This window comes from Manis pentadactyla, chromosome 3 (assembly GCF_030020395.1).
Source record: "Manis pentadactyla isolate mManPen7 chromosome 3, mManPen7.hap1, whole genome shotgun sequence".
NCBI classification, from domain to species: Eukaryota; Metazoa; Chordata; class Mammalia; order Pholidota; family Manidae; genus Manis; species Manis pentadactyla.
In genome coordinates, this window is record NC_080021.1 from 19,908,639 (window position 1) to 19,932,553 (window position 23,915).

The following is a 23,915-nucleotide window of genomic DNA, read 5'->3' on the forward strand; positions in this document are numbered from 1 at the left end:
CTACCTGTGAACATCCTGGAGAAGGGAGGGCTTATCACTTACTTCTCTGTGTCAAAAGAGGTATGATGAAGATTCCCCCAGCAGCATTTATACCCTGTTTTTAAAGCCTCACCTGTGCTGTAGGGCCTTACCAAGGCAGAAAATGGGAAATGTGGTCATTCTGGGATTTGTAACGGGAGCCAGACAGCAATGAAGAACGAGGGGCAGAGGAAAAGGTTATAAAAATGCTTAGTCTTTTGCTTTATTGAGTTAACAACAAATGAGCAACAAGTTAGAAAAAAGGTCTTTTTTTTTTTCAAACTCCCTAGCATTTTATCTGTGCAGTGGATTCAAATGGGGAACAGTGGGTGGGGCAAGGGATTGCAAACACAATTCATATTGCAACATTGACACCAGATAGGTCTCTTGGTTTTTCTTCTTTAAAAGTTAGGACTAACAAAAAAAAGAAAAAAAAAGAAAAAAAGTGCACTCAGGAATCTAAAATTGGCCCAAAACAAATACACAAACAAAATCAATTCATGGTGAGGCTTCAAGCTGAAATCTTGTCAAATACCACACTGAGAAAAGGCAGTTAGGGACAGAAATGAAAACCAAGGCTATTCATGTTTGTACCATCTAGATAGGAAGATCTCTCTTTTTGTTTTAAATTCATAAAATTAATAGTAATGCTAACAAATGGGAGAGCCCTTTCTGCTGGTATCTAAAAAGGAGCTTAGAGAGAACAGCCGTCTGACACCCAGTTCTCCGGGTGCCGGCTTGGCCCAAGGTTGGACCTACAAGGCCAGGTAGGTGAGAAGCTAGATGGACCTCTTGGTGGCCGAGTAAGCTGTGCACGAGGCAAAACAGGGACCCCGAAGGTGGCTGGGGGAAGAACCAGAAATGGACTGATTTGGAAGTTCTACTGTCCGTAAATCCTCTTTGAGTTGAGCCAGACCCTGAGGTCCAGCCCTTTCCACTGAGAAATCTCCCACATTTCAAACTACCTTTAAAAATGAACTCTCCCTACCTAAAATCCGGTAGATATAATGGCACTAATACTAACATTCCCCCCTCCCACAAATTAATAAAATAAAAAGGAAAAGAAGAAAAAATAGAAAAACACATGTGCCCAGCCCTCCCTCCCAGAAAAAAACCTTACCATGGTAGTGCTGGAAAAGGAAGTTGCGCTCGATTAAAAAGGTAACAAAAGTCCCATGTTGTACAAATAGATTCCAGTATAGCAAGAGCCAGGGGCCAGGGCAGAGGAGCAAACTATGTACAAGGACCCACTGAAAACGCAGTAGTAGGACTTTGGCACTATGAACAATTCCCACCGGTCCTCTGCGAGGTGCATGTGAAAGCAGCTGGGGTTCCCGAATCCTGCAGGCACACGCGAGCTAAGTAATTCCACTTGGAGTCTCGGGCCAGGATGGCCGGGGAGGGAAGTTCTCTTCTTTCTTCAAAGGTAGAGCATCCCCTTTATCAGCACAGCAGTTCTGAGGGGCTTCCCTAGAAAGATGACAGAAAGCCAGAGCAGAGATGTCAGGCAGATGATTGTCACTCCCTGGTTGCAGGTGGTGGGTGTCGCTTCTTCCTGGCTCTCCTGTGCAAGACCCCTTCAAAGCCACCCTGAGGCTGGAGGACAGACAGATGTCCAAGTCTGGGGCCTGTCTTAAAGGAAGGAGTGTTTTCTGAGCACCATCTGACATGGCAAGTGCCTCCAGAATCAGGCCTTTGAAAACAGGATACTTTCTAGGCAAGTGAAGGTGGCGGCTTGTGATTCTTTTCATCATTACAAGGCCCTGTTCTGATTCCTGGAGGGGCGGCCAGTCACAGTGGTTCCTAAGGGGCCCTAGAGTCAGAAAACCTGGATTTGGGTCCTAAGTTTTCCATTTACTGGCACTGGGGCCCATGCACAGGAGACAATCTCCCTAGAGCTTTGTTTTAGCTTCTGTAAAACAGGGATGATAAAATAAAAGAGTTGCTGTGATGATTAAATAAATTGATATAGGCACCAGCATTTGGAATAGCATCTGGGACATGGTAGGTATTATACCCGCTTTGGTTGTTTTGTTAGGGGGAGCCTTTCTAGACATGGTAGGATATATAAAGGCAATCATAATATGAGACATTTTAAGTGTATTTTCAATTTAACGCTTATATCAACCCTCAGAAAAATTATCATTCCCATTTTACAGGAAAGGAAACAGCACAAAGAGGCTAAATAATTTGCCCAACACCCTACCACTAGTAAGCAGTAGAGTCAGGGGTCAAACCTAGGCAATCCCGAGTCTGTGCTCATAAAATACAAACAGTATCAAGAGTCAGGATGAAGGAATGTTTACATTTGAAGTAATGAAAATAGTCCAAGTACCTTCTTGTGGGCTGCACTATGTCTTCAAAAAAGATAAATTAAAATCTTATTCCTCAGTACCTCAGAATGTAACCCTATTTGGAAATTCTTTCTATAGAGGTAAGTCATCAAGTTAAAACGAGGTCTTTAGGGCACACCCTAATCCAATATGACTGGTGTCCTTAGAACCAGGGGAAATCTGGATACAGACACAGACACACACACAGAGAACATCATGTGAAGAGCAAGGGAGGGATTGAGGTGATGCATGTACCCACACCAAGGGTTGCCAGCAACCCACCGGAAGTGAGGGGAGAGGCACAGAGCAGATGCTCCCTCACAGCCTCAGAAGGAACCAGCCCTGCAGGCACCAGACTTCCCGTCTCCAGAGCTGAGAGAGAACACATTTCTGTCGTTTGAGCCACCCAGTTTGTGGTACTTAGTGGCAGACCGAAGGAAACGACGACAGACTTCTATTATTACCTTTGTGGGCTCCCAGGATCTCCAGATCCTGGGAAAGGAATCCACGGGGAGGGGCCAGGGCCAGCCAGTATTCCATGGCAGGCTGGAAGGTCATCAAATCTGCAGATTGCATGACAGGCTGGACGTTTATCAAATCCACAGATTCCTGAGGTCACCAGCCTTTTTTTTTTGTATCTCCCTCCTGTAAAGCCATTACTACTCCACTACTTCTCTGGCTGAGAAAGGAACCAGGAAGTATTTTTTGTGCAGGGGACCAAGGGCAAGAAGACTAGACTTCCCAACCAAAGGCATCAGCAGGTCATCATTCATCCCAATATTCGGATGTCAAATGTGCCCACAGGCCCTAGACGCTCCTGACGAGAAGACGGAATACTGCAGTTAAGAGACCAACTTGTCAAAGTGATGCCTGTGGATAAAACCAGATTCAAGGGGTGTCCTTTGGATCTGGTACCACCCAAAAGTGATCTGGCAGAGGCCACAGAATCCTAAGAGGTACAGGGATCCTTGTAGGTGGGGCTGCCAACCTCACTCACTCAGTAACTGGAAACTCAGGGAGGAAAAGTGATTTCCATGAGTCACGTGACAGCTCAGCAGCCCGGCCAAAACCAAGGGCGACATCGTGGCAACAGTGGGAGTAGCTGGCGTTGATCTCACACCTACTCTGAGCTAGGCCTGATGCTAAGTGCTGGTGCCCATCATCCCCCTCGCTCCTTACAGCAACTGGTGGGCGCAGGTGACCATTAGGCGCACTCCACAGGGGAGAAGCAGAGGCTCTGGGGGACTATATGACGTCAGGCAAGTAGTAAGTGCTGCAGCCCGGCCACCGCAGCCAGTCCAGCTTTACTTGCTCCTCTCCACACCTGACCCAGGTACCACCTCCTTGTCCTTGAGTTTCACAGAAGGTCTCAGGCTTTCTCTATAGGGTCACATGGCCCAGAATCACATATAATCTTCTTTACTGGTGAGTTAGGGGAGTCTCAAGGGAAACTGATTATATGTGAGTCTACCTGACACTCCGGCTTATTTAGCCGCTGCACTGCAGTGAAGTGTCAACCCAGGCAAGCCACGGACACAATGACCACATTTCAGGTCCAAATGTAGTAAGCTCCCTCTGGCCTCAGGGCTTTTCTGCCTGGGATGTTTATCCCCTCCTTTTTGTCTAGCCAACTTGTACTTAGCCTTTAGGGTTTCAATTCGTCTACTACCTCTTCAGAGAAGCCTTCCCCGACCCCTTAAGTCAGGTCAAATTCCCCTATTCTATATTATTATGTGCCTTCCCTTCAAAAAAAACTTGTCAGTATGGCACCTTTCCTTTTATTTGATTAAAGCTTCATTCCCCATCAGACTACGGACTCCACAAGGGCAGGGATGTGCTGGGCACTACTGCCTTCCAGAGTCAAGCATGCTGCAGGCATTCTGCAAATTCTTGATGGGTCAATCAGCCAACTCACTTACTGTGAGTGCCTCTGGACTGGGGCCTGCACCCTTCCTCTGAAAAATGAGGTGCTTAGATTTCATGGCTCCTAAATTGCTACAAGCTGCCCAAAGCACAGGGAGAATTCCTAGCATGGGAAGCTCCAGAATTAGGTACACGGAAGTGATGACAGTTACCTCTCCTTTAGGTAGCAGGGCAGCGAGGCTAATGTGCAGTCCTGAAGAAGCATTGCCCAGTAAATATTCGGTGACTGATTCTCCAACAGAAATTTCCTTCGAGCTGCTCACATACATGGAAAGCAAACTGCCCCCAACTCCTCTCCTCCTGCTGCTGTGATCAAACGAGGCTAATGAATGATGGAAAAAAAGGAGGAGAAGCAGAAGGCCTCCTACTCGATACTAGATCCTAGATAAATGGAAGACAACTGTCTTTGTTAATTCTTAGGTTGGTCCAGTAAATTGTTTTTAAGCATCTGCTCTGAATCAGGTACTGGGGCTTCAGAGATTTATGGGGTATGATCCCTACCTTCAAGGGTCTGGTGGAGGAGAGAAAGAGAAACAGACAATTACAGTATTTTCATCCAGCCATCTCTCCAAATATCTGTAGTTGGACAGCTAATCTGAACAGATTGTGGGGCATTCAGCTCCTGGGCCCTAAACTTAGCTAGGATGTAACTGTTGGCAGCCTTGAGTATTTTAAGCAGGCTGAACTATGTAAATATTTTTGTAACATTTTACAAAATTGACCTCTTCTCCAAAGCCATCATTATTCATGAGGACTTAGAACTTGTCAGAAATCAGAAGGTAGCAAAGTTAGTGAGTGAATAATTGTGTATTAGCTTCCACTCCCATGTAAAAGTAAGAAATGACCACTTCCTGTTGCTTTGGTCTGAACCACGGTGGGGTTGCCATGTCAGGAGAGGTGGTGGGCCATGGTGATCAGGTCAGGCACTGACAGATGAGGGGTGGTCTCAGGCTCCACCAGGTGCTAGCTGAGGAACCCAGGGCAAGTCTCTCTGAGCCTCAGTTTTGTCCTCTGTAAAAGGGGGGAAAAAGCCATACTTATCTCAGACGGTTATAGTGAAGTTTAAATGATTTAGTAGACGTGCTTAGAATGTGGCAAGCACATGGCATATACCAATAAATAGAAACTCTTAGGAGCAGTACTGGGATATTCCATCTGGCCAAACATCAAGGCATATGTCTGGCAATATGTGGCTCAAGTATTTTGACTCATTTTTAGGAAAGGCCAAATTTGTTTTTTAGCTTCTTACCAGGACAGGTCTCTCAATGGATGGCTTGATAATTGTTTGGACCCAGGTTGAATCGAGACAACATAATTCAAGGCTCAGGAAGGATTCCTTATTTTCGTGTCTAACCTCAGGGCCTGGGTGAGCCTGGACTGAGTGGAACATTGGCACGAGCCTTGCAAAGAGAAACTTGGTCAGGAGAGATGCTTGATTCCTACAGAGTCAGCTCCCAGCAGCTGCTTACTCGGTCTCTTTATCCTCTTAACATGCATCACATAACACCTTTTATGAAGTCAAAACTATGCGTTATTTTCAGAATTATTATATGTGTAACAACTAAACTCAACTGCCGGTTCCTAAAGAAATATGTGTTTAAATAAAGGCATCACTGAATATTTATGAATTTCAAGAGACCCATGTATTCAGCTCATAAAAGCTGTGAAGTAATTTGGAGAGATCCTTTTTCCCTCCTAAATGGAAAGGTTCCTTTAAGGGGTGCCTCTGTCCAGGAATTGGGAAAGACTTCAGATGCCACTGCCAGTACAGATTGCAGCCCCTTTCTCAATACAGTGGCACCCCTGAAATATCAGGAAGCCAATTAGGGGTACTGGATGTCCCCAGGCGGTGAGTGGATCTTATCACATTGTTTAGGAATATTTCCAGCTCACACCTATGGCATTTACCACATGTAAACATAAAATGGGGTTCCTGGGTATTCCTGATTTTTTTTTTATACCTAGTTCCTATATCTCTGAATTATCTGATCTTAATTTAAAAGTCAACTCCAAACACTGTAGGTATTGCCACCCCCACCCCCACCAGGGGTCAACCAGAAATGCGGGATTTCTGTCTGAAATAAGGAGGCAGACAGAGCAGTAGGAAGAGACAGGGCTCCCACGCAGAACTGAGGTGCTGGCTGGGGGAATGTGGCTAAGTTCCTTCGTTTCTGAGTCTCAGTCTCTGGGTTTATAAAATACAGAGCAGCTTACTTTTCAGGTTGCTAGGAGAACAGATGAGACGGTCTGCGGCCAGAGCACCTTGCTCAGCCTCTGCCACCCAGGAGGCCCTGCATCCCCCCTTCCATCTTTCCCCCTTCCTTCCCAAAGCTTCCCTCTCTGGTTCTAGCATTGCTTCCCCCTTTATGCTCCTCTTGGGCCCCAGGCACCGGAATAGCCAACCCAGATGGGCACCTTCAACTGTTAGTGGTGGTAGCGCCTGGGAGAGAAGGGATGGGCAGGTGCCTCAGGGGCTTTGGGGCGCTGCCACCCCCAGACAACCTCCCACTCAGAGATGGGCAGAAGTCCCACCTGAGCTCACTCTGGGACACTGGGCATCCTTACCCTCAAACCCAGCAAACATATTGGTTCAGAATAGCTCATGCCAGTGGTATTAAACCATGGGGTTTTCTTTTAGTTTGTCTTTTCTCATCGTTCACTGAACCCCAAACTCAGCTGCTTGGCTTTGCCAAACCCTTCTGGTCCTCACACCTGCATGGTTCCTTTTCTTGTATCTGGACCTGTGTCTTATCTATTCCTTCCACCTGAGTAACTCTTCTCCTTGTCTGTGTACTTGGCTAACTCCTTCCCATCAGCTAGCCCCTGAGTGAGACATACCTTCCTCCAGGGAGCCTGCCCTGACTCCCAGCCTGGCTGCCCATCCTGTGTGTTCCCACACCCAGCTGTGCACGTCGCCACCACACCGCAGATCACCCTGGCTAGTAAAGAAAAGAGCAGTTTCCTCTCTCCTTGGCCTGATGAGCCCCATGTGAACGAGGACTCTGTCGTCTGTCTTCTCCATCCCATTATCGCTAGTGATCAGAATGTATTTGTCAAATTGAACTGAACCCTATGGTCTACTCTGTGGTTGCAGGAAAAAGCAATCATGAGACTTATGTCCCACATTGGCAAAGGTCAAGGACAGAAGACAGGGCAAGCTAGGAACTTCCAGGCAAATTCTGATTGAACAAAAAAATTGCTCCCTTATTTCAATGAGGGAGAAAGGGCTGGACTGGTAGGGTCTTACAAGAAGGCAGAAAAATGGCTGGGGCGGGGAACGAAACAGAGGTAGACAGACGGTGGTGGGTAGGTGGGTAGCTGGGACTACTCGGTAGTCTTTAGCCCCCTCCTATCACCAGCCCCCTTCCCTCTGGGCTGTACTCTCATCCCCAAGCTATCACCATTTCCTCCTGAAAAATCGGAGAAGACTCAATGGCATGCTGTGATCAAATTGCTCTTTTACTAGTTGAAGGAACTGGCTGACACAAGGTGTCTAGAGGACCTAACTTTTTTGCTAGGGTGCCTCATTTTATTATGGAATAAATGAATTAATGAGTGGCATGGCCAGCCAAAGTTGTCCAAGTTCATAAATAAAAAGGCACAGTAATTTCCGGGGCTCCCTTTGGACCTTATCAATCATTCTGGAGGTTCTTACTTGTATTTCATTATTTTGAAAGAGGATATGGAGGCCCCTTCCATTGCCTTTTAAGTAACCTCTGGAGAAGCCAATGTGGGCAGATTGTAAATTGTGCATCTCCCTCCTCCTTCCAAGCTGTCCTTGGAATATCTGGCTTTGGCCAAGGTGGGGTTCCCCCCCTGTATTTCCGACTACCCCCTCTTTTCTAAATTACTGCTGAACAAGCTGCTCTGCTTTAGGCTAGATTTGCACGGACCTTTGGTGAAGCACAAACACCAAGGACTTGGGTGGCATGTCCCATTATGTGAATGACATGGCCATTAGTAACCATGGTAACCTCCCTTCCCAGGCTTTTGTAGCTACAGGCCTAATTTACACCAGTCTCTTCCAGATTTGAAGGGGTTCTGGGGACCCAAACAGGGTTACTTAAAGAGACACACTGGGCACCTTCTTATAGCCATGACCAGGCAAATACGAAAACCTTTCAGGTTAAAAGCAGCCGCCCCAAATCTCAGTGCCAGTCAACTTGGGTATTTACTGTTAACAAATCCAAAAAAGAAAAGAAAGGGGAAAAAAAAGAAAAAAAAGAAAGGATACATCCTCATCATGTTTGTTTCTTACAGTAGTGAACACAAAACTGGGGGAGGACAGGTTGTTACAATAGCAACCAGGCTTTAGAAGAGAGAGGCCCTAAAGAGTGGCATCCAAGTGGGTCACAGGCAGTGGCGTTGACACCCATCAGCACAGCCTTGTGATCAAGGTCATCAAAGCTACCAGCCCCACATTTTCTTCCTTTTTCAAAAAGAACCTTTAAAAAGAACCCATCATCTTTGTCAACATCTCTGTACCCTACGACCTTTACTGACACTGGCCATAAAAAGCAAGCAAGCCAGCATCCCCGCCCCTAGTTGCCTGGGGAACAGGTAGCATTACCTGGCTAGGCCTGGCCAGCCTCGGCAGGGACACTGTCGGAGTCCGAGTCGGCCAGCTCTGCTGCGCCTTCGGCTGCAGTCTGACTCCAGCTGTCCGACCTGTCTGAGACGGCATCCTCCTCTCCGACTGTCACCTCCACCCAGTCCACAACGCCTGCCTCCTCGTGCTCATCGCTGCCCTGGCCATCCCGGCTGCTGCCCTCAGATCTGTCCGAAGTGACCTCCGAAGACTTGGCCACCAAACTGTCTTTTGCTTGCTCGTGGCTCCCTTTCACTCTGGGTACCAACTTCTCCAAGTCCTCCTGACAGACTTTTTTGGGGTCCCTGTGATATTGCTGGCCCCCCTCACTCCCGTTCTTCAGGCTTTCGGCAACCACGGCTTTTGTTGCTCTCCTTGATGCAGCCTCGTAGCCGTGATCATTGGCCACGTGCTGCTGCTGGTACTGTTCCACCCACTTTAAGGTTCCAGTTTTTAGCAAGCATCTGTTCTCCTTGAACCAACGCACAATTTCAGTTCGGACCAGGCCGGTCTTTGCCGCTAACTGGTCATACTCCTGGGGAGTAGGCCACTGCGTTCTTGCAAACGTGCTCCTCAGGAGATGAACCTGTTCTTGACTTTTTGTAATTGCTGGTGAAGGGCTGGGCAGAGAACTGGCTAACTGGGCACCAGAGAGCTGGTCAAGTCGAGACAGAGCACCATTGGGAGCCACCACATCTTGGCCTTTTCTGCTCGACCCCATGGAATCCAAGACGGCTTGTTCCATGCTGTCTCGGAGCTTCCGCCTCTCCGAGAACCAGGATTCAATCTCTCTCCTGCTTAGCTTGGTCTCTGCCCTTAGTCTTTCCAGTTCTGCTTGGGTTGGGAAAGAGCTTTTCAAAAAGCTGTCTTCCAGGATTTTAACCTGACCCTGTGTTTTTTCTTTGAACTTCTGTGGGGCAAAGTCTGGGTACACATGGTATGTGCGACCGTGTCGGGAGGCCGCGATGGCCAACTGGTCTTTGGCAAGGGATTCGCTGGTGATGTGGACGATGCCCCTTTGGCACCGATACCGGTGATCGCTGAACCACTTCTTGATCTCGCTCCTGGCAAGGCCAGTCACCTCGATGAGTCGATAGACCTCAGCATCGTCAGGGAACTGGCTCTGGAGAAAGCTTGCCTTGAGATGTGCTATCTGCTCCTTTGTCTTCTTGCGGTCACTGGCTGGGGTCAGTGAAGGGTTGGCCACCTTAGGTGGGGGCTCTGGCACCTGGGCGATGTACGGACGCTTTGGCTCAGGGGCAGCTTGGGGAGTCACTAAAGGTCTCTTCTGGCCGTGGTTGGTCACCCCGGCCACCGCAAGTGTGATGGGGGAGCAGGAGACAGTTGTCGACCCGCTTGTCACCTGAGTCAGCACCAGGCTGGTCTGGCCGAGGATCTGACACGGTAGAGCTGTCTGGAGGATGGGCTGTGACATTTTTGTGGAGGCCAACTGGGCGGGCAGCACGGTGATCGTTGGGGGTACGGACTGGATGGTGCCATTAAACATCTTTTTCCGGGCCTCCTCCACCTCCTCCGGGGACCAGCTGATGCCGTGCTTTAAGCGCTGGGTGGCAAACCAGATTCTGATGTGCTCTTCTGGGTGTTTGGAAGCAGCTGTCAGCCAGGACAACTCAGCCTGGGTTGGGTAAGGGAACTTGTTGAAAGAGCTGATCATGGTGGTGTTCGTGTCCAGGGCAGAGTTGTATTTGGTGGTATTCAGTGGGACGGGGACCTTGGGGACAAGGTTGATATTTGGTGGGAGCTGGACAGAAGGCATGACATGCCCTAACGTGTCCTGGAGGAGGTCCATGCCTCCAAGTCTTGAGAGGATCTCCGCTGCGTCTGTCACCAGGCGTGCAGTCCCTTCCACGTGGTTCTCGGTGGCAGCTTCCTCTGGCTTCTTGGGCACCTTCTTGGCATCAGCTTTCGGTTTCCCTGGCTTCATGATGGGGGTTTTACTCACTGAGATCCCAGGATCACTGTCATTGCCTCCGGGGCCACTGGTGGGGATGGATGGGACGTGGTTGGTGGCTTCAATGGACTGCTCTAAGACAGTTTGATTATTACGCTTGATTAACTTCAGCTTGAAGTTGGTCTCCCCGGGGTGGAACTTGGAGTTGTGGTCAGACAAGGAGTCGTATTTTTTGGTTGTGAAGTTACATTCAGCGCATACATAAAGGGGGTTGAGAATCACGTTGGGGTGTTGCGTGTCAACGTGCTCCGTGAACTCATTCAGGTTCTGTGTGGAGTAAGGGCAGTATTTGCATTCATAACCACCTTGGAGTTTTTTGGATTGGTTTTCCCCTGTAGATTTCACCTCAATCACCTCATTTTCTTTGGAAGAGTTGTCAGGTTCCATTGCCCAACTGTCCTTGGCCATTTCAGGCTGTGGCGTGCTTAGTCCCTTTTCTTTGGCCCCGTCTCCTTCCTCGGGCACATCCTGTCCTACTACTTGCGATGTCCGAACCATGCATGGGGTTGTAGATTTTCGTTTGCTTGCCATGCCGCCTGTGTGCAATAGCTTATTTGGGGGGGAGGGGCGGTGGATGGAGGCAGCTAGGGAAGGGGCAGTGCAATTTTTGGAACAAATAAGATAAAAAAGCTTTTGGCTTTATTCCCTCTCCAATGGCTTTGGCTTCCCTTGAATGCTGAAGTCGAGTGTTTGAGTTTTCAGAATGATCTCAGCACAGAAAATTGTAACTGCTCCAATGGCTAAACAAAAGAGGCAGCATCATATCTGTGGGACAAGAACAGAGATAGGGTCAGTGTTTTTCCACAAGGCAGAAGAAACGAGCATTTCTTTCTAAGTTGCATCCACGACCCATCTAAGGTGGCGCCCCAAACAAGCATCTAGGTGAGCATAGGTAGCATGAAAATATAATGAAAGATTACATCCTCCTGCTCATCCCTTCTTTAGGAAGGGCAGTGGGAACAGGCCCAAAGCAATCATACATTCATGTTTTGAGACACAGAAAAACAACCAAGGTGCTGAGTTCTTCCGAAGTGATGTGTAGGGTCGTGGAGGGAACTTTGCCGGACTCCCAGGCTGCTTTAAATGATGGTTCGTCAGAAACAACACACATACCTGGGGCAGGCCAGTGGCGTTTATATGGGCATTAGAAAATAGATAGGAACTTTTGTTTCTTATCATTAAAGGAAAATCACTATAGGAAATCCAGAAAATGCATTGAGGTATAAAGGAGAAAAAAAATAACCCCCATATTGTCTTTCCTTACTTCCTTCATTTCACTGGAAGATCCCTTTTTTCTACAAATATTGAGAAAAATAGTGATCTAAAAAGTGGCTATATGTTACATGAATTATAGGGATATACCATACATAATGTATTTAGCCATTCAACTTCTGTTGGATATGTATTTCCAAGTTTTGGCTTTTCTCAACAAGTTGCAGTCAACATCCTGAGTCCTTATTTCTGATAACCACCTTCGCATGAATGCTTAGGTCAAAGAGTCTCAGCATTTTAAGTTCTCTTGACTCATATGGCCAATTTTTGCAGCTCCGTCCCCTGGCAGGGAAATCCTCAACTTACCGCTCCATCTACAAGAAGTAGCCTGGCCAATTAGGGTAAAACTGTTTTAATAGATTTACTTGCTGTTTGCACTCTTTCTTTGTGAATGGTCTGTTTATACCTTTTCTATACTGTGATGCTCAGTGATTTTATTAATTTGTAAGAGTTGCCTCTACATTATGACTATCAGTGTTTTTATTCTATTTGTTGTAAAAATTTCCAGTCTGTCATTCACCTTTTAGTTGTGCATATAGTGCTTTTCAAGTTTTACATGTAAAAATTTTAATTTTTAGGTAGAAAATTTATCAATCTTTTTCTCTGTGGCTCTTTTCATTGTGATTTTCTATATAGAAAGTGATTCCCAGATACAGGAAACAAACTGTTGATTACCAGGGAGGAGAAGAGCTGGAGGGGCTGGTGAAAGGGGATTAAGGGGTACTAACTTCTTTATAAAATAAATAAGTCATGGGGATGTAATGTTTAGGGAATATAGTCAATAATTTTGTAATAACTTGTATGGTGACAGATGGTAACTAGACTTATTGTGGGGATCATTTCATAATATGTAAGATATTGAATCACTATGATGTATACCTGAAACCAATAGGATATTGTATATCAATTATATGCCAATAAAAAAATAAAAATCACTCACACATTAAAAAAAGTGATTCCCTGCCTTACTAGGTGAACTATTATTACTGTATGTTTTCTTAGAGTGTTTTAGCTTTATTTTCTTATATTTAACTCAACTGGAAATGAACTGATCTTGGGTTAAGCTGTAAGACCCAACTATTTTTCTTGAAAGTTACCAATTACCTTAGTAGCAAGTATTATGTCATCTCTTCTCTTCTCATTTGTGAAATCACCTTTGTCATGCATCACATTTTTATATATAGTGGGGTGTTTTTGAGTTACCTATTCCATGCCTCTAATCTAGCTCTTGAGACTTGCACTTATGTCTCCCTTAAAACAATTTTTTACTTTGGTAGATTACAGCATGTTCTAATAACTGGTAGAGTGAGTTCCTCCTTTTCACTCTTGTTTTGCAAAATTCTTCTGGGTTATTTTGATCACCTGTTCACATAAATCAATTCTCCTAAGTCAGAATCATCTGTAAAGTAAAATCCTGCTAGAATTTTGATTGGAATTGCGATGAGCAAACATTAATTTGGGAGTACAGGAACAATTTTCTTATTAGGGGGGAGGATGTTAACAGACCCCAAACTAGGAAACTGATGTGCTAAGGTGTGCTGAGTGTCTGAACGTATGGGCTGATGTGGGTGGGGGAAGGGTTTTCCTTTTGTGGCTAAAGGAGGAGGGAGAAGTATTTTGAAACAAAGATAGCTGACAGCCAGGGAGAAGGGGAATGCAGGGGATGGCATCTTACTCCCTGCCCCTCCCACTGGCTTAGGTTTGAGACCCGCAGAAGAGGGTGAAGAGAACACATGAGGGCAGACGCGAAGACTATTTCTGTGGGGCTCTGTTTGCTTAGGGGCTCAGGTGACGAACTTGAGCAGCACTTCGGGGAGGGGCATCCTCCCCACACGGATGACCCAGACCTGGCCACTGTCAGGAGGAGCCCTGGCATTTTCATGCTGGGCCACTTCATCAGAGTGGGTGCGGGTCCCTTGGGGCACTGGTGAGGAGGGGCACGGGGGCAGCAGAGCAGAGGGGGACAACTGAATAGCTAGACTATTAACCAACGTCTTTTTGCTGACCACACCCAAATCAACATCTTCAGCCTCCATGTCCCTGCTGATCAGGCTTTTGATTTTCCCCTCCCAGTGTATGTTGTCTCCTCCAGAGTTCTTCATCTCCATTCATGGCTCTACCTGGGCTCACTTGGGCCAAAAACCTCTTGGTCTCCCCCCATGCAACTGATCCGTCCGCCACCCTGTTGACTGTCTGCAAAATGATCTAGTTTCAGGCGTGGCACCATGTCCACGTCTCCCTGCCTTCTCTAGGCCACCACCACCTCCCGCCTGGGAGCCCGCAGCCTCCCACGGCCTCCTTCTTCCTCATGTCCTTCCATGCCTCCAGCAGAGGGATGCTCTAAGTTAGGAATCGCCTTCCTGCACGAAGCCCTCTCTCGGCTTCCCGTCAGCATGAACTCCAGGCCCTCATAACTGCCTGCAAACCCTGGCGTGCTCTGGCCCATGCTTCCCCCTGCTCCTTGCTCACCAAGCCCCGGCTGCTAGAACAGGGGTGTCACTCCCATCGCAGGGCCTCAGGTCTCCATCTAAAGGTCATCCTCCACAGAGAGAGGCCTTTCCCGATCACCACCCCCTCTAGAAGAATGCCTTCCCCAGCCACCCTTTCCCTACCCTGCTTTACTTTCTTCATAGCACTTTGCAATACTTAAAATGTATTTATGTATTTTGTGGTTAAAAGAGGAAAGAGTATGTGCCTACTTGCTTGTTGTTTGTTTCTCCCTCTAAAATTGTGTTTTCAGTATGGCAGCTGCTAGGCACATGTGGCTCCTTAAGTCTGAATTAATTTAAAAAAATTTAAAAATCAGTAGCCATGTTCCTGCTTTACGGAGCATCCCCCACCCGCCTTGCTGTGCCAGGAGAGCCTTCCAAGGGCAGTGGTTCTTGTAGCTCCGTCAGAACATTGTCCCTTTGAAGAGTTCATCTCTCAGGGTCTCACTGATGGAGCCGAAGGGACACTGCCCTTGGAAGAATAATGCTGTCTTTTGAAAGTCTGTGAGCCACCGGTGAGGTCAGGACCAGCGTTAGGAGGCCTGGTCCTCGGCAGCATGAAGGCTGCGGTGTTTCTGGCCAAGTCTTCAGGTGCAGCTGTACCCTGGCCCAAATCAGCAGAAATCAAAAAAAATGAATCAACAGACGAATGAATAGAATGCATGTTCAAACTCCAACACAGTCCCTTCCACACTGGATATTGAGTATCCCAACAGACCAGCTCCGTGTAGCGGGTCTCACCCTGGGCTGGCTTCCCTGGGAGTCTGAACGGGGCGCAGGCACATTCTGTGCCATCACAGTGTGAACACACTTTGCTTACAGGCAGCCAGGAGCTGTCCCGCCGGCCCCGGCCACCACGCTGAGGGCCCCGCAGCAGGCAGCCTCAGCAGCTCTGGCGTGGCCTGGGCAGGTTCAAACGAAGCACATTTTTGATGAAGATCCTGGTGCCTGGAAGGAGAGGAGAGGTAGGAAGCTTCCTTTATTTGTGATGCTTCTCTATAGTGTTAATTTCTTTCTAGGAGCCCCAGCTCTCCCAGGACAACTAAGACCGAGCATGACAAACACATGTGACATGGAGAGGGAGCCGAAGCACTTGCTCAGACTCTTGCCTCCTTTGGGTGTGTTTTCCTTTTACCCCCGATGGCATTTATCACGCACCACAGAGAAACCCTAACAATGAATGAGAAATGAAAAAGGCTTGGAATAAATAGTATATAAAGAAAACAGCCAGTCTATACATATAGATGATTACAAACAACTGATTTCTGGGTGTCTGTGCAGGGCTTCTCCTCTTCACCACTCGGTGCTTTTTCCACTATCGCTCTTCCTGTTGCAAGTAGAACACAATTCGATTAGACCCCTCTGTCTGGAGCGATTCAATTAGACCCTGTGGGTACAGGGCTTATAAAGATGAAGAGACCATGTTCTGGTCCTTACGGAGTCCACAGCGATGCATCAGTCATGTCGGGCTGCCATAACGAAGTATCACAGACTGGGTGCCCTAAACCGCAGAAACTGATTTCTCACAGTCCTGAAGGCTAGAGGTCTGAGACCACAGGTATCTGTGAGTTGATTTCTTCCAAAGCCTCTTTAAAACTCCTATCTCCAAATACTCTCTCATTCTGAGGAATAGGACTTCAACATATGAATCTGGGGGAGGCACAAGTCAGCCCATACCAGCCAGGCAGGACGTGCCATCTGAACACACGAAATGATTTATTTGGCACAAAAATGGTTTATTCAGACAGTCAACAAATACTGACCGAGTGCCTGTGAATGCCTGACACAGTCCTACATGCCAGGGATACAGGAGTGAACAGACAGGAATTTCTGCTCTTGCAGACCTCACACTCATGAGAACAAACAAGCACAAGCACGATGGTCGGTCGATGACCACCAGGGGAAAAGTCAGGCAGAGAAGAGGATGGGGTGCAGCGTAGGGAGGCCCGTGACTTCAAGCAGGGGGGTCAGGGCTCCCTCCATGAGAGTGTCAGAGGAGCATTTGGACATGACATAGACAAGGAAGAGAAAGAATTTATGAAACACAGAGGAGGCTGTACTTCATTTTGTAGGACAGGGTGTGAGAGGGATGGCTAAGGGCTTCTCAGGGGAGGTGGCTTAGAAGGAAGATGACTGTGGTTAATGGAAATTCTCTTTACTTTGTTGATGAATCCTCACAGCAGCTCTGCAGAGCGGTTGTCAGCCTAAGTTTACAGACAGAACGCAGGCCAGGGAGGCTGAGCAAGGTGGCCTTGCCCCCTGTCAGACGTCTGGTTCATGGCAGAGCTGGGATTTGAACAAAGTCCCTCCAAGCTGGACTCGCGCTCTTGGGACACCCCACAGCCTCTGCCAGTTAAGCAGGACTCCAGAGGTGGAGTAAGGATCCTGCCAGGTAGAGAGCAAGGACAGGGACTGCGGTTATGGGGCAGGGCAGGGGGGCGCACGCGTCAGGCTGGGGCTAGACTGTGCAGCCAAGTTCATTCCGCTGGCAGCAGTGTCAGAGCCCTTTATTCAGGGTCAGGGAAGCAGGAGGACCTCACAGCTGGGTCTGGTGGATAAGGTGGCAGGAAAAAAAGGCACATCAATGAAGGTAAGAACTCCCAAACCAAGAGCATGGGCAATGATCTAAACTAGCCCCCAATAAAACGGGTTGCTAGAAACAACCTTTTCTTAAGTTTGTTCTTTGAGCAGATGTTGAGGGCTCTTCACTTTTCTACTGGAACTTTCTCCCATTCAGCTTGGACTTCCTTCCTACCAAGGAATGGCTGGATGATTCAGGGTTAAACGTGGCAAAACCCATTTTCCCTTCCTCATTTCCCCAGGAAAAATGACAGCTTACATTCACTGAAGGCTTAGTATATGGTAAGTGCTAAATGTTTCACTTCTCAAAATCCCCATGTAGGCACTAAAACTCAGAGAGGTTAAGGAGGTTGGCCAAGGTCACACAGCCAGCGGCAGGACAGCTGGGATACAAGTTTTATGGGCAGACAAATAAGCCTGAGGATCTTGTTAAAATACAGATTTTGACTCCATCAGTCCAGGGTGGGCCCCAGATTCTGCATTTCTAACAAGCTCCCAGGTGAGGACAATGCTGCAAAGGTGGACCACACATGGAACAGCGAGGCCCTGTGAGCCTCCCGGTAAGCACTTTCCCACCGCCATCCCCTTGGTCTCCCTTCTCTCTTACCGTTTCTAGAGACAATGTGGGAGCGTCCTGAACTTTCCTACAAGTGGCCCGTGACCCTCGAGGGAAGGAAAAAGGAGTCAGACAGTCAGACCAGCCCTGAAAACTTCTCAAGGTGGCTGACATGGAGCCTTGCAGACAAATGAGGGGGCTCTTGACCTCCCTAGGGAGGCATCTGGGGGAGGTGAGGAGGCAGACTGCAGAGGCACCCTGTGCCCTGTGGACTCCAGCCTGAGGGCATCAGAGTTGCAAGCAAGTCGAGGAGCCTGGGCCTCTGGAGCTCCAGGCTGGGTGTCAGGCCGCCCCGGGGAAGGAGGGGCGGCTCTCAAGGAATCGCCCCTTCGGCTGCGGGAGCTTCTCTTCTCGTTTCAGAGCTCTTCCCTGGGGCTGTCAGAGGGAACAACAGGGCTGCCTCTGAGCTTTCAAAGGAAACGTGTCATCCAGACATCAAAGCCAAAAAGGATGCTTTCAGCTTTGCTGGGGCTTCTGATGAAACTGCTAACAGATTTTTGCTTCAGTTCATTAAAGGTAGATCGTGTGTGTGTGTGTGTGTGTGAGAGAGAGAGAGAGAGAGGGGAGAGAGAGAGGGAGAGAGGGGAGAGAGAGAGAGAGAGAGAGGGAGGGGGGGGGGGAGAGAGAGAGAGAGAGAGAGATTGTTCAACCCGCTGCTCCTGGCCCCAGCAGAAGGCACTCTGGCCGGTGGGGGTGGCGTGGAGAAAGGACTAGATGCGGGGGTCCTGGGCTTTGCTCTAAGCTCCCCGCTACTCAGATCCCTCCGCACCTCCGTCCTTGCCTCCCATTTCCTCATCTGTTAAATGGGAAGTGCTTTTGAAATGTCCCTGGTGGCCCTGAATTAATTCCTGAGTTTTACTGCTTTCTCCCCAGCCTACTTTAAATCTAAATTTGAATGTTGGGGGTGGGCCTACATGCCTCCAAACTATCAGGTATCAGTTGGGGTGCTTTGTAAAAATACCCATTCCTGAGCAGGGGGAAGATTTTTTAAACCCTAACACCCAGGTGTAGGCTCAGGAATCTATTCCTGTTGTGCGGCCAGGTTTGGTGGCCTCTGCAAGACACGACTTGGCCTCTCCTAATTCAGAAGTGGCTGCCACAGCCAACCCTGACATGCAGATGGGGGATGTCCCTCCCTGCATTCTGTGCAGGGCTGCAGGGGAATAGCGTGCTCCCAGGGGAATGGCCCTTCGGAGGACGGAGAAGAAATGAAGGAAGAACTAAATGAAATGATGATGCCAGAGGAGAACAGAACACAGAATGCTGGCTGTTGGGTAACACAGGTAAGACATTTTTACAAACAGCAAGACCTATTGCAGGGGAGTTGGTGGCTGGGGGAAGTGAGCTTTAAGAAGCTATTTCCTGGTACCTTTGTTTGTCTTAACTTTTATGGCTTAGTTGCTCAGACAATTTTGTTTTGAAAGAAAAGAATGTGTTTGCTAAGCTAGTTGAGCATAGGGAGGATAATGTAGTAACAAGATGCCATTTATGTGCGTGACCTGTCCCCACAACACCGACAGATGGCTATGATGTCCACTATACAGATGAGGAAACCGAGGCTCCGAGAGGTTAGAAGGCTTGCTGACAAGGTGGGAGCCCAGATCATCCTGGCTCTACACCCCTTGCTTGGTCCCTGTAATACACGTTCATTAATTGTGAACAATTCCATTTCCTGACACTTGAGTCTGTAAATTAGATTTTGCACAAATTCAGAGTGGCTTCCCCCCTCTGGGAGTGTTCAAAGGAGTAAGATTTTAATTGAATTGTAATGTCTTTTTCAACTTGTTACTCCAAGATGCTTCCTTATTCGGTAGAAGAAAGCTTGCTTGGTCTCCTCTAGCCAAAGATTCCAGTGGGTGGAATGAGGTGTGTGCCTGCTCCATGCGGCCCACCACATTAAGATAACCAAGCACTTCCGTGACCCAGGACTCTGAGGGGAGGCCGGCGACCCACTAGCAGTGGGGTAGGATGGTGACTTGAGGCAGGGTAGTTAGTACTCAGGGGCCAAGAAAGCCGGCTATGCCTAAGAAGGCAGACCCGTCCAGGCCCACGTGAGCCGGAGCCCACAGTTTACTCATTCACTCACGAACAACGAATCAGAGCTCACACTCTTGGCCCTTCACGCGGTGAGGACTCGCCCTCCCGTCGCTCTGCTCCCACTCAGTACTCTCCATTAGTGCCACCTGGTCAGTGGTGGGCACACAGGTGGGGGCAGGTCTCACTGGTTTGAATTCTGGCCTTGCCACTAACTTCAGAGGGGTCCGTCCTTCTCTGGCCACAGCCAGATGCCCACCTCACAGGCTCCAAACCCACACACCACCTGGAAACACCAAATGCAGCATGCTTGTTCCCCACTGCCAGCCCAGTTCCTGCACCTGCCAAATGGGGTGAGTCTCTACCTGCAGGACTGGACTGAATGAGAACCTTTAGTACCAGCAGTTCTGGTCCCCTGAAAGGAGGACTTTAATTCGCCAGCTGGTATTAGTGATGAGGGACTTGGCAAAGTGAGGTTCAGATGGACCGTTCCACCCCTGCCCCTCCTCCGTGTACCCTGGGACCATCCCAAACTTTCCCCCACAGCCCCTCCCAGCTGTCAACCCCCTGGATAAGGTGCTGCACATCTACACCAGCTCATCTCACCTGAGTCATGCTGTTCTGAGAGCTTTTTACTCATCCTTTGTTCATGCCCATAGAAATTTCTATGGCAACTGGGCCAATATTTTTAATTCTCCAAACTTGGCCTGTCTGTTTTAGTAGATTTCACCTTCTATCTCGCTGAGATCACCTTCTTCGCCATCTGCACACTCATCTCTTTTCTGCCCGTGTCAGAGGAGGTGGTGGGTCTCCCCATTCAGAGGCTGACCCCTCCCCTGGCCTGCCAGCTGCCCTGCAGGGACTCCAGCCCAGCACTCATATGCTCTCTCCACTCTTGTCTCTCTGCACTGATCCCCTTCCCTTTGGGTTATGAGCTCCTCAGATCACCATTTCTCCCCAAAAATAAACATAACAAAATAAATGTGAAGAACACCACCACATTTCCCAAAGCTGCACACCCCCGCCATCACCTACACATCAGCACACCAACTCTTGCTTCCTATGGCAGAGGCTAAGGGCTCAGGCTCCCGAGTGGAAGGGACCTGCCTTCCAGGTCTGATCCTGCCACCCACTGGGGTGTGAGCCTGGACATACCACACCTGTCTTCAGAAGCCGCAGCCTCTCCATTCTCATACGGGGATGAGAATGGTACCCGTGTCAAAGGGCTGCTGGGTCCAGTGAGCCATCTGAGCACAGTGCTTGGCTCTGGACCCCATTCACGGTGAGCTCTGAGCTTGACAGAGTGCCTGTTGTTAAAATTATGTAACCATCAAATATCCCAAAAGAAGTTGGAAATTACTGCTGTTCACCCCTTTGCTAACTGCCTGTTCATCCCTCACCTTTGCATATTCTGTCCTCCTGCTCTGTTGACGCTTTTCTCTTGAAGTGCCAAATATATATTCCACACTCCCCAGCTCTGAGGGGCAAACCGCCTTCCTCCAACCGCCTCCCCTTGGCTTCCCTGGGTGTGTTCCCTCTCGCCCCCCTGGCAGCCCCTTCTTTGTTTCTTCTTCCATTTTCTGCTTTCCCAGGTACATCTCCACGCCCGTGGCTCTTCCTCATCCCTCTCTTCTCCATCCTCCTTGGGGAAATCTCATCTATCGCAAAGCTCTAAACTCATCCTGGCAGATGGACAGCTACCCACCCAGATTTCCCAGACCTCCCATCCTGACGGCGGGCTGACAGCGGGGATGGACTAGATCTGCAGCTGCACAAAGGCTGGGGGGGCCACTCGGCACTGGAACTAGATTTTTTTTAAAGGCCAATATGATTCATGAAAACCGAGGAAAATAATATATGAATAAAAAAGATGGACACCCATTCCCACTCCATTGGAAAACAGACTCTACTCAGTTACCCCCACCTGGCAGATGGATCTGACGGGGAACGTTGGCAGAGGTTGGGCTGAATGGCTTTAGTGCCCACTTCCAAGTGCAAACTCTGTGCCTCTGTGATCACAAAGGGCAGTCCCATGAGCACCTCAAATGAGTACCACTAGCACCGAGCTCATCACCTGCCTCCCAAATCCGATCTTTCTTTCACTCATGATCCTTATTCCAAATAAAAGCACCGCCGTCTTCCCAGGCTGGAAGCCTCCATTCCTCCTGTTGCCCTGCTCCCCATCATGCCATGGCTTATTATGCACCGGGTCCTTCGGACTCTGCTTCCAGTGACTCCCAGTTCCTCCTTCCTTGGCTCCAGGCTGAGTCCTCCTCGTGGCCTCCCTCGGCAGCTGCAGGCACTCCTACATCTTGGCTCGGCCTCTGGGCTCCACCTGTTTGCGGCAGAGTTGCTGGGGCAGCACCCTTTCCTGCCTCCTCTGGCAGTGGAATCCAGTTCTTACTAGAGGAAGACCCCCCTACCCACCCTTAGCCCAGGTGGGCCCTCTAGCTGTGGGCTTGTGACATGGTCCTGGCCACTCAGAACATCGTGATCTCCAGCAATAGGGTGAGACGAGGAAATGGGCTCATGGCGCGGGTGGAGTGGGCAGGACCAGTGGGCTCCGATCTGGGGCGTTTGTTGGAACCACTGGGGGGAATGTGCTCCTTCTCTGGAGGAGTCCTGGAGGACTGGATGTAAGGGCGGAAGTGCTAGTGGCCATCCTGCCACGTGACAGGGGAGGTGCCTGAGAGCCGAGCTGGATGCTGAGTTGAGAGATGCAGACAGCGAGTCCTGATAACATCCTGCTGGATGCTGCTGTGCCCGACTCCAACACACTCCCGGGCTTTTCCATGTCAGTTTGCTTAAGCCAGTTTGATGGGGTTTTCTGTCACCTGTAACTGAAAACGTCCTGACAGACACAGTTTCAGGCCAGTCTCCTTGCTGTCACCATTTCTTCCTGGCACAGCAATTCTCAGCCTTTTCCTGCCATGACAGACAGGCTAGGTGACACGTCCATCTGCAATATTCTCTCACTCTCGTGATGGCTGTTATCCACACCATTCCCTCTCCCTTAAGAAAGACTCAAGTGTGGGCAGGAGTGACATTCTTAGAGGGTTGATCTTGAGTCCTTACTAATCAAGAAACGCGAGACATTCGCAAACTTTAATAGTTTATTTTTAGAAGCAGATTTCTTGCTGCTCTGTACCTCACAAAGGATGCCATGACTGAACATCACATTTCTAAAATAAACATGAATCTGACCATGTCATCCCCATCTTTAAACCTCCCCAGGAGTATTGGGAGCTGGATGTGAGAGGTGTTCTTTGCCACCCAATTCCATCTTGATGCCCCATTCCTGGTATTTTAAAATAGAAATAGAGCAGAAGGCCTATTTTTTAGAAATAGAAGCATGGACCTCAGAAAAGAGAACACAACTCAGATGTCTGTACATTCATCTGTCCATCCATCCATCCATCCATTCTTGAGTGCCTGCTACATGCCAGATACTACTTTAGATACTCAGGAAATAAGACATAAGATTCCTGCTCTCAAGAGGCCTAAGATCTAGGAGGGGGTGACAGAAAATAAATAGAAAGCAACTTACAGATATGGTAAGTGTTCTTTGGAGAATTTTTAAAAAATGAAGTAATGGTGACTAAAGGACCCCATTCAGTGAGATAATCAGGGAAACCTCTTTGAAGAGAGGACAGCTAAGCTGATATCAAGAAAGAGCACCTTGACATGATAATGAGGATCACTGAAATCAGAGGAGACTCATTGACTCCTTGGGACATTCTATGTTAATTGATAAGTAATTTTCAAAATTATTCAGTTATTATTTAAAGATTCTATTCTCTCCAAAGATACTTTTTTGAAAGATCTTAAAAAGCTTCACTGTAAAGTACAACTTTTCACTTATCAACATGAAAACAAAACTCTTCAATGGTTTTATAACAGAAAAAAGTTCTTTTCCCTACTTAGGACAATTCAGGAATAGGTGACCATGAGATGAGTTGACAGCTCCAAACAGATCGCACAACCCCCCCCAAAAAAGTCGGGGGGTCATATGTGAGTCTAGATCAGCTATTAGAAAAAATTTTGATACCAAGGAATAATTCTCACAAAGTGGATGAAAAAACTCTATATA

At 48.3% G+C, this 23,915-nt stretch overlaps 1 protein-coding gene across 3 annotated transcripts in view; it reads right to left on the reverse strand.

The window, feature by feature from the left end:
- Positions 1–200: 200 nt before the first annotated feature.
- The window catches only part of ZHX2 (zinc fingers and homeoboxes 2), a 139,827-nt gene continuing 116,112 nt past the window's right edge, over positions 201–23,915 (reverse strand). For all 3 annotated transcript variants that reach the window (XM_057497781.1, XM_036925508.2, XM_036925509.2), the window contains 2 exons: positions 8,845–11,599; positions 201–1,488 (listed from right to left, as the gene is read on the reverse strand). In XM_057497781.1, the coding sequence (XP_057353764.1) occupies positions 8,849–11,365 (2,517 nt within the window). In that variant the 5' untranslated portion in view covers positions 11,366–11,599 and the 3' untranslated portion in view covers positions 201–1,488; positions 8,845–8,848. The remainder of the gene's footprint in view (positions 1,489–8,844; positions 11,600–23,915) is intronic.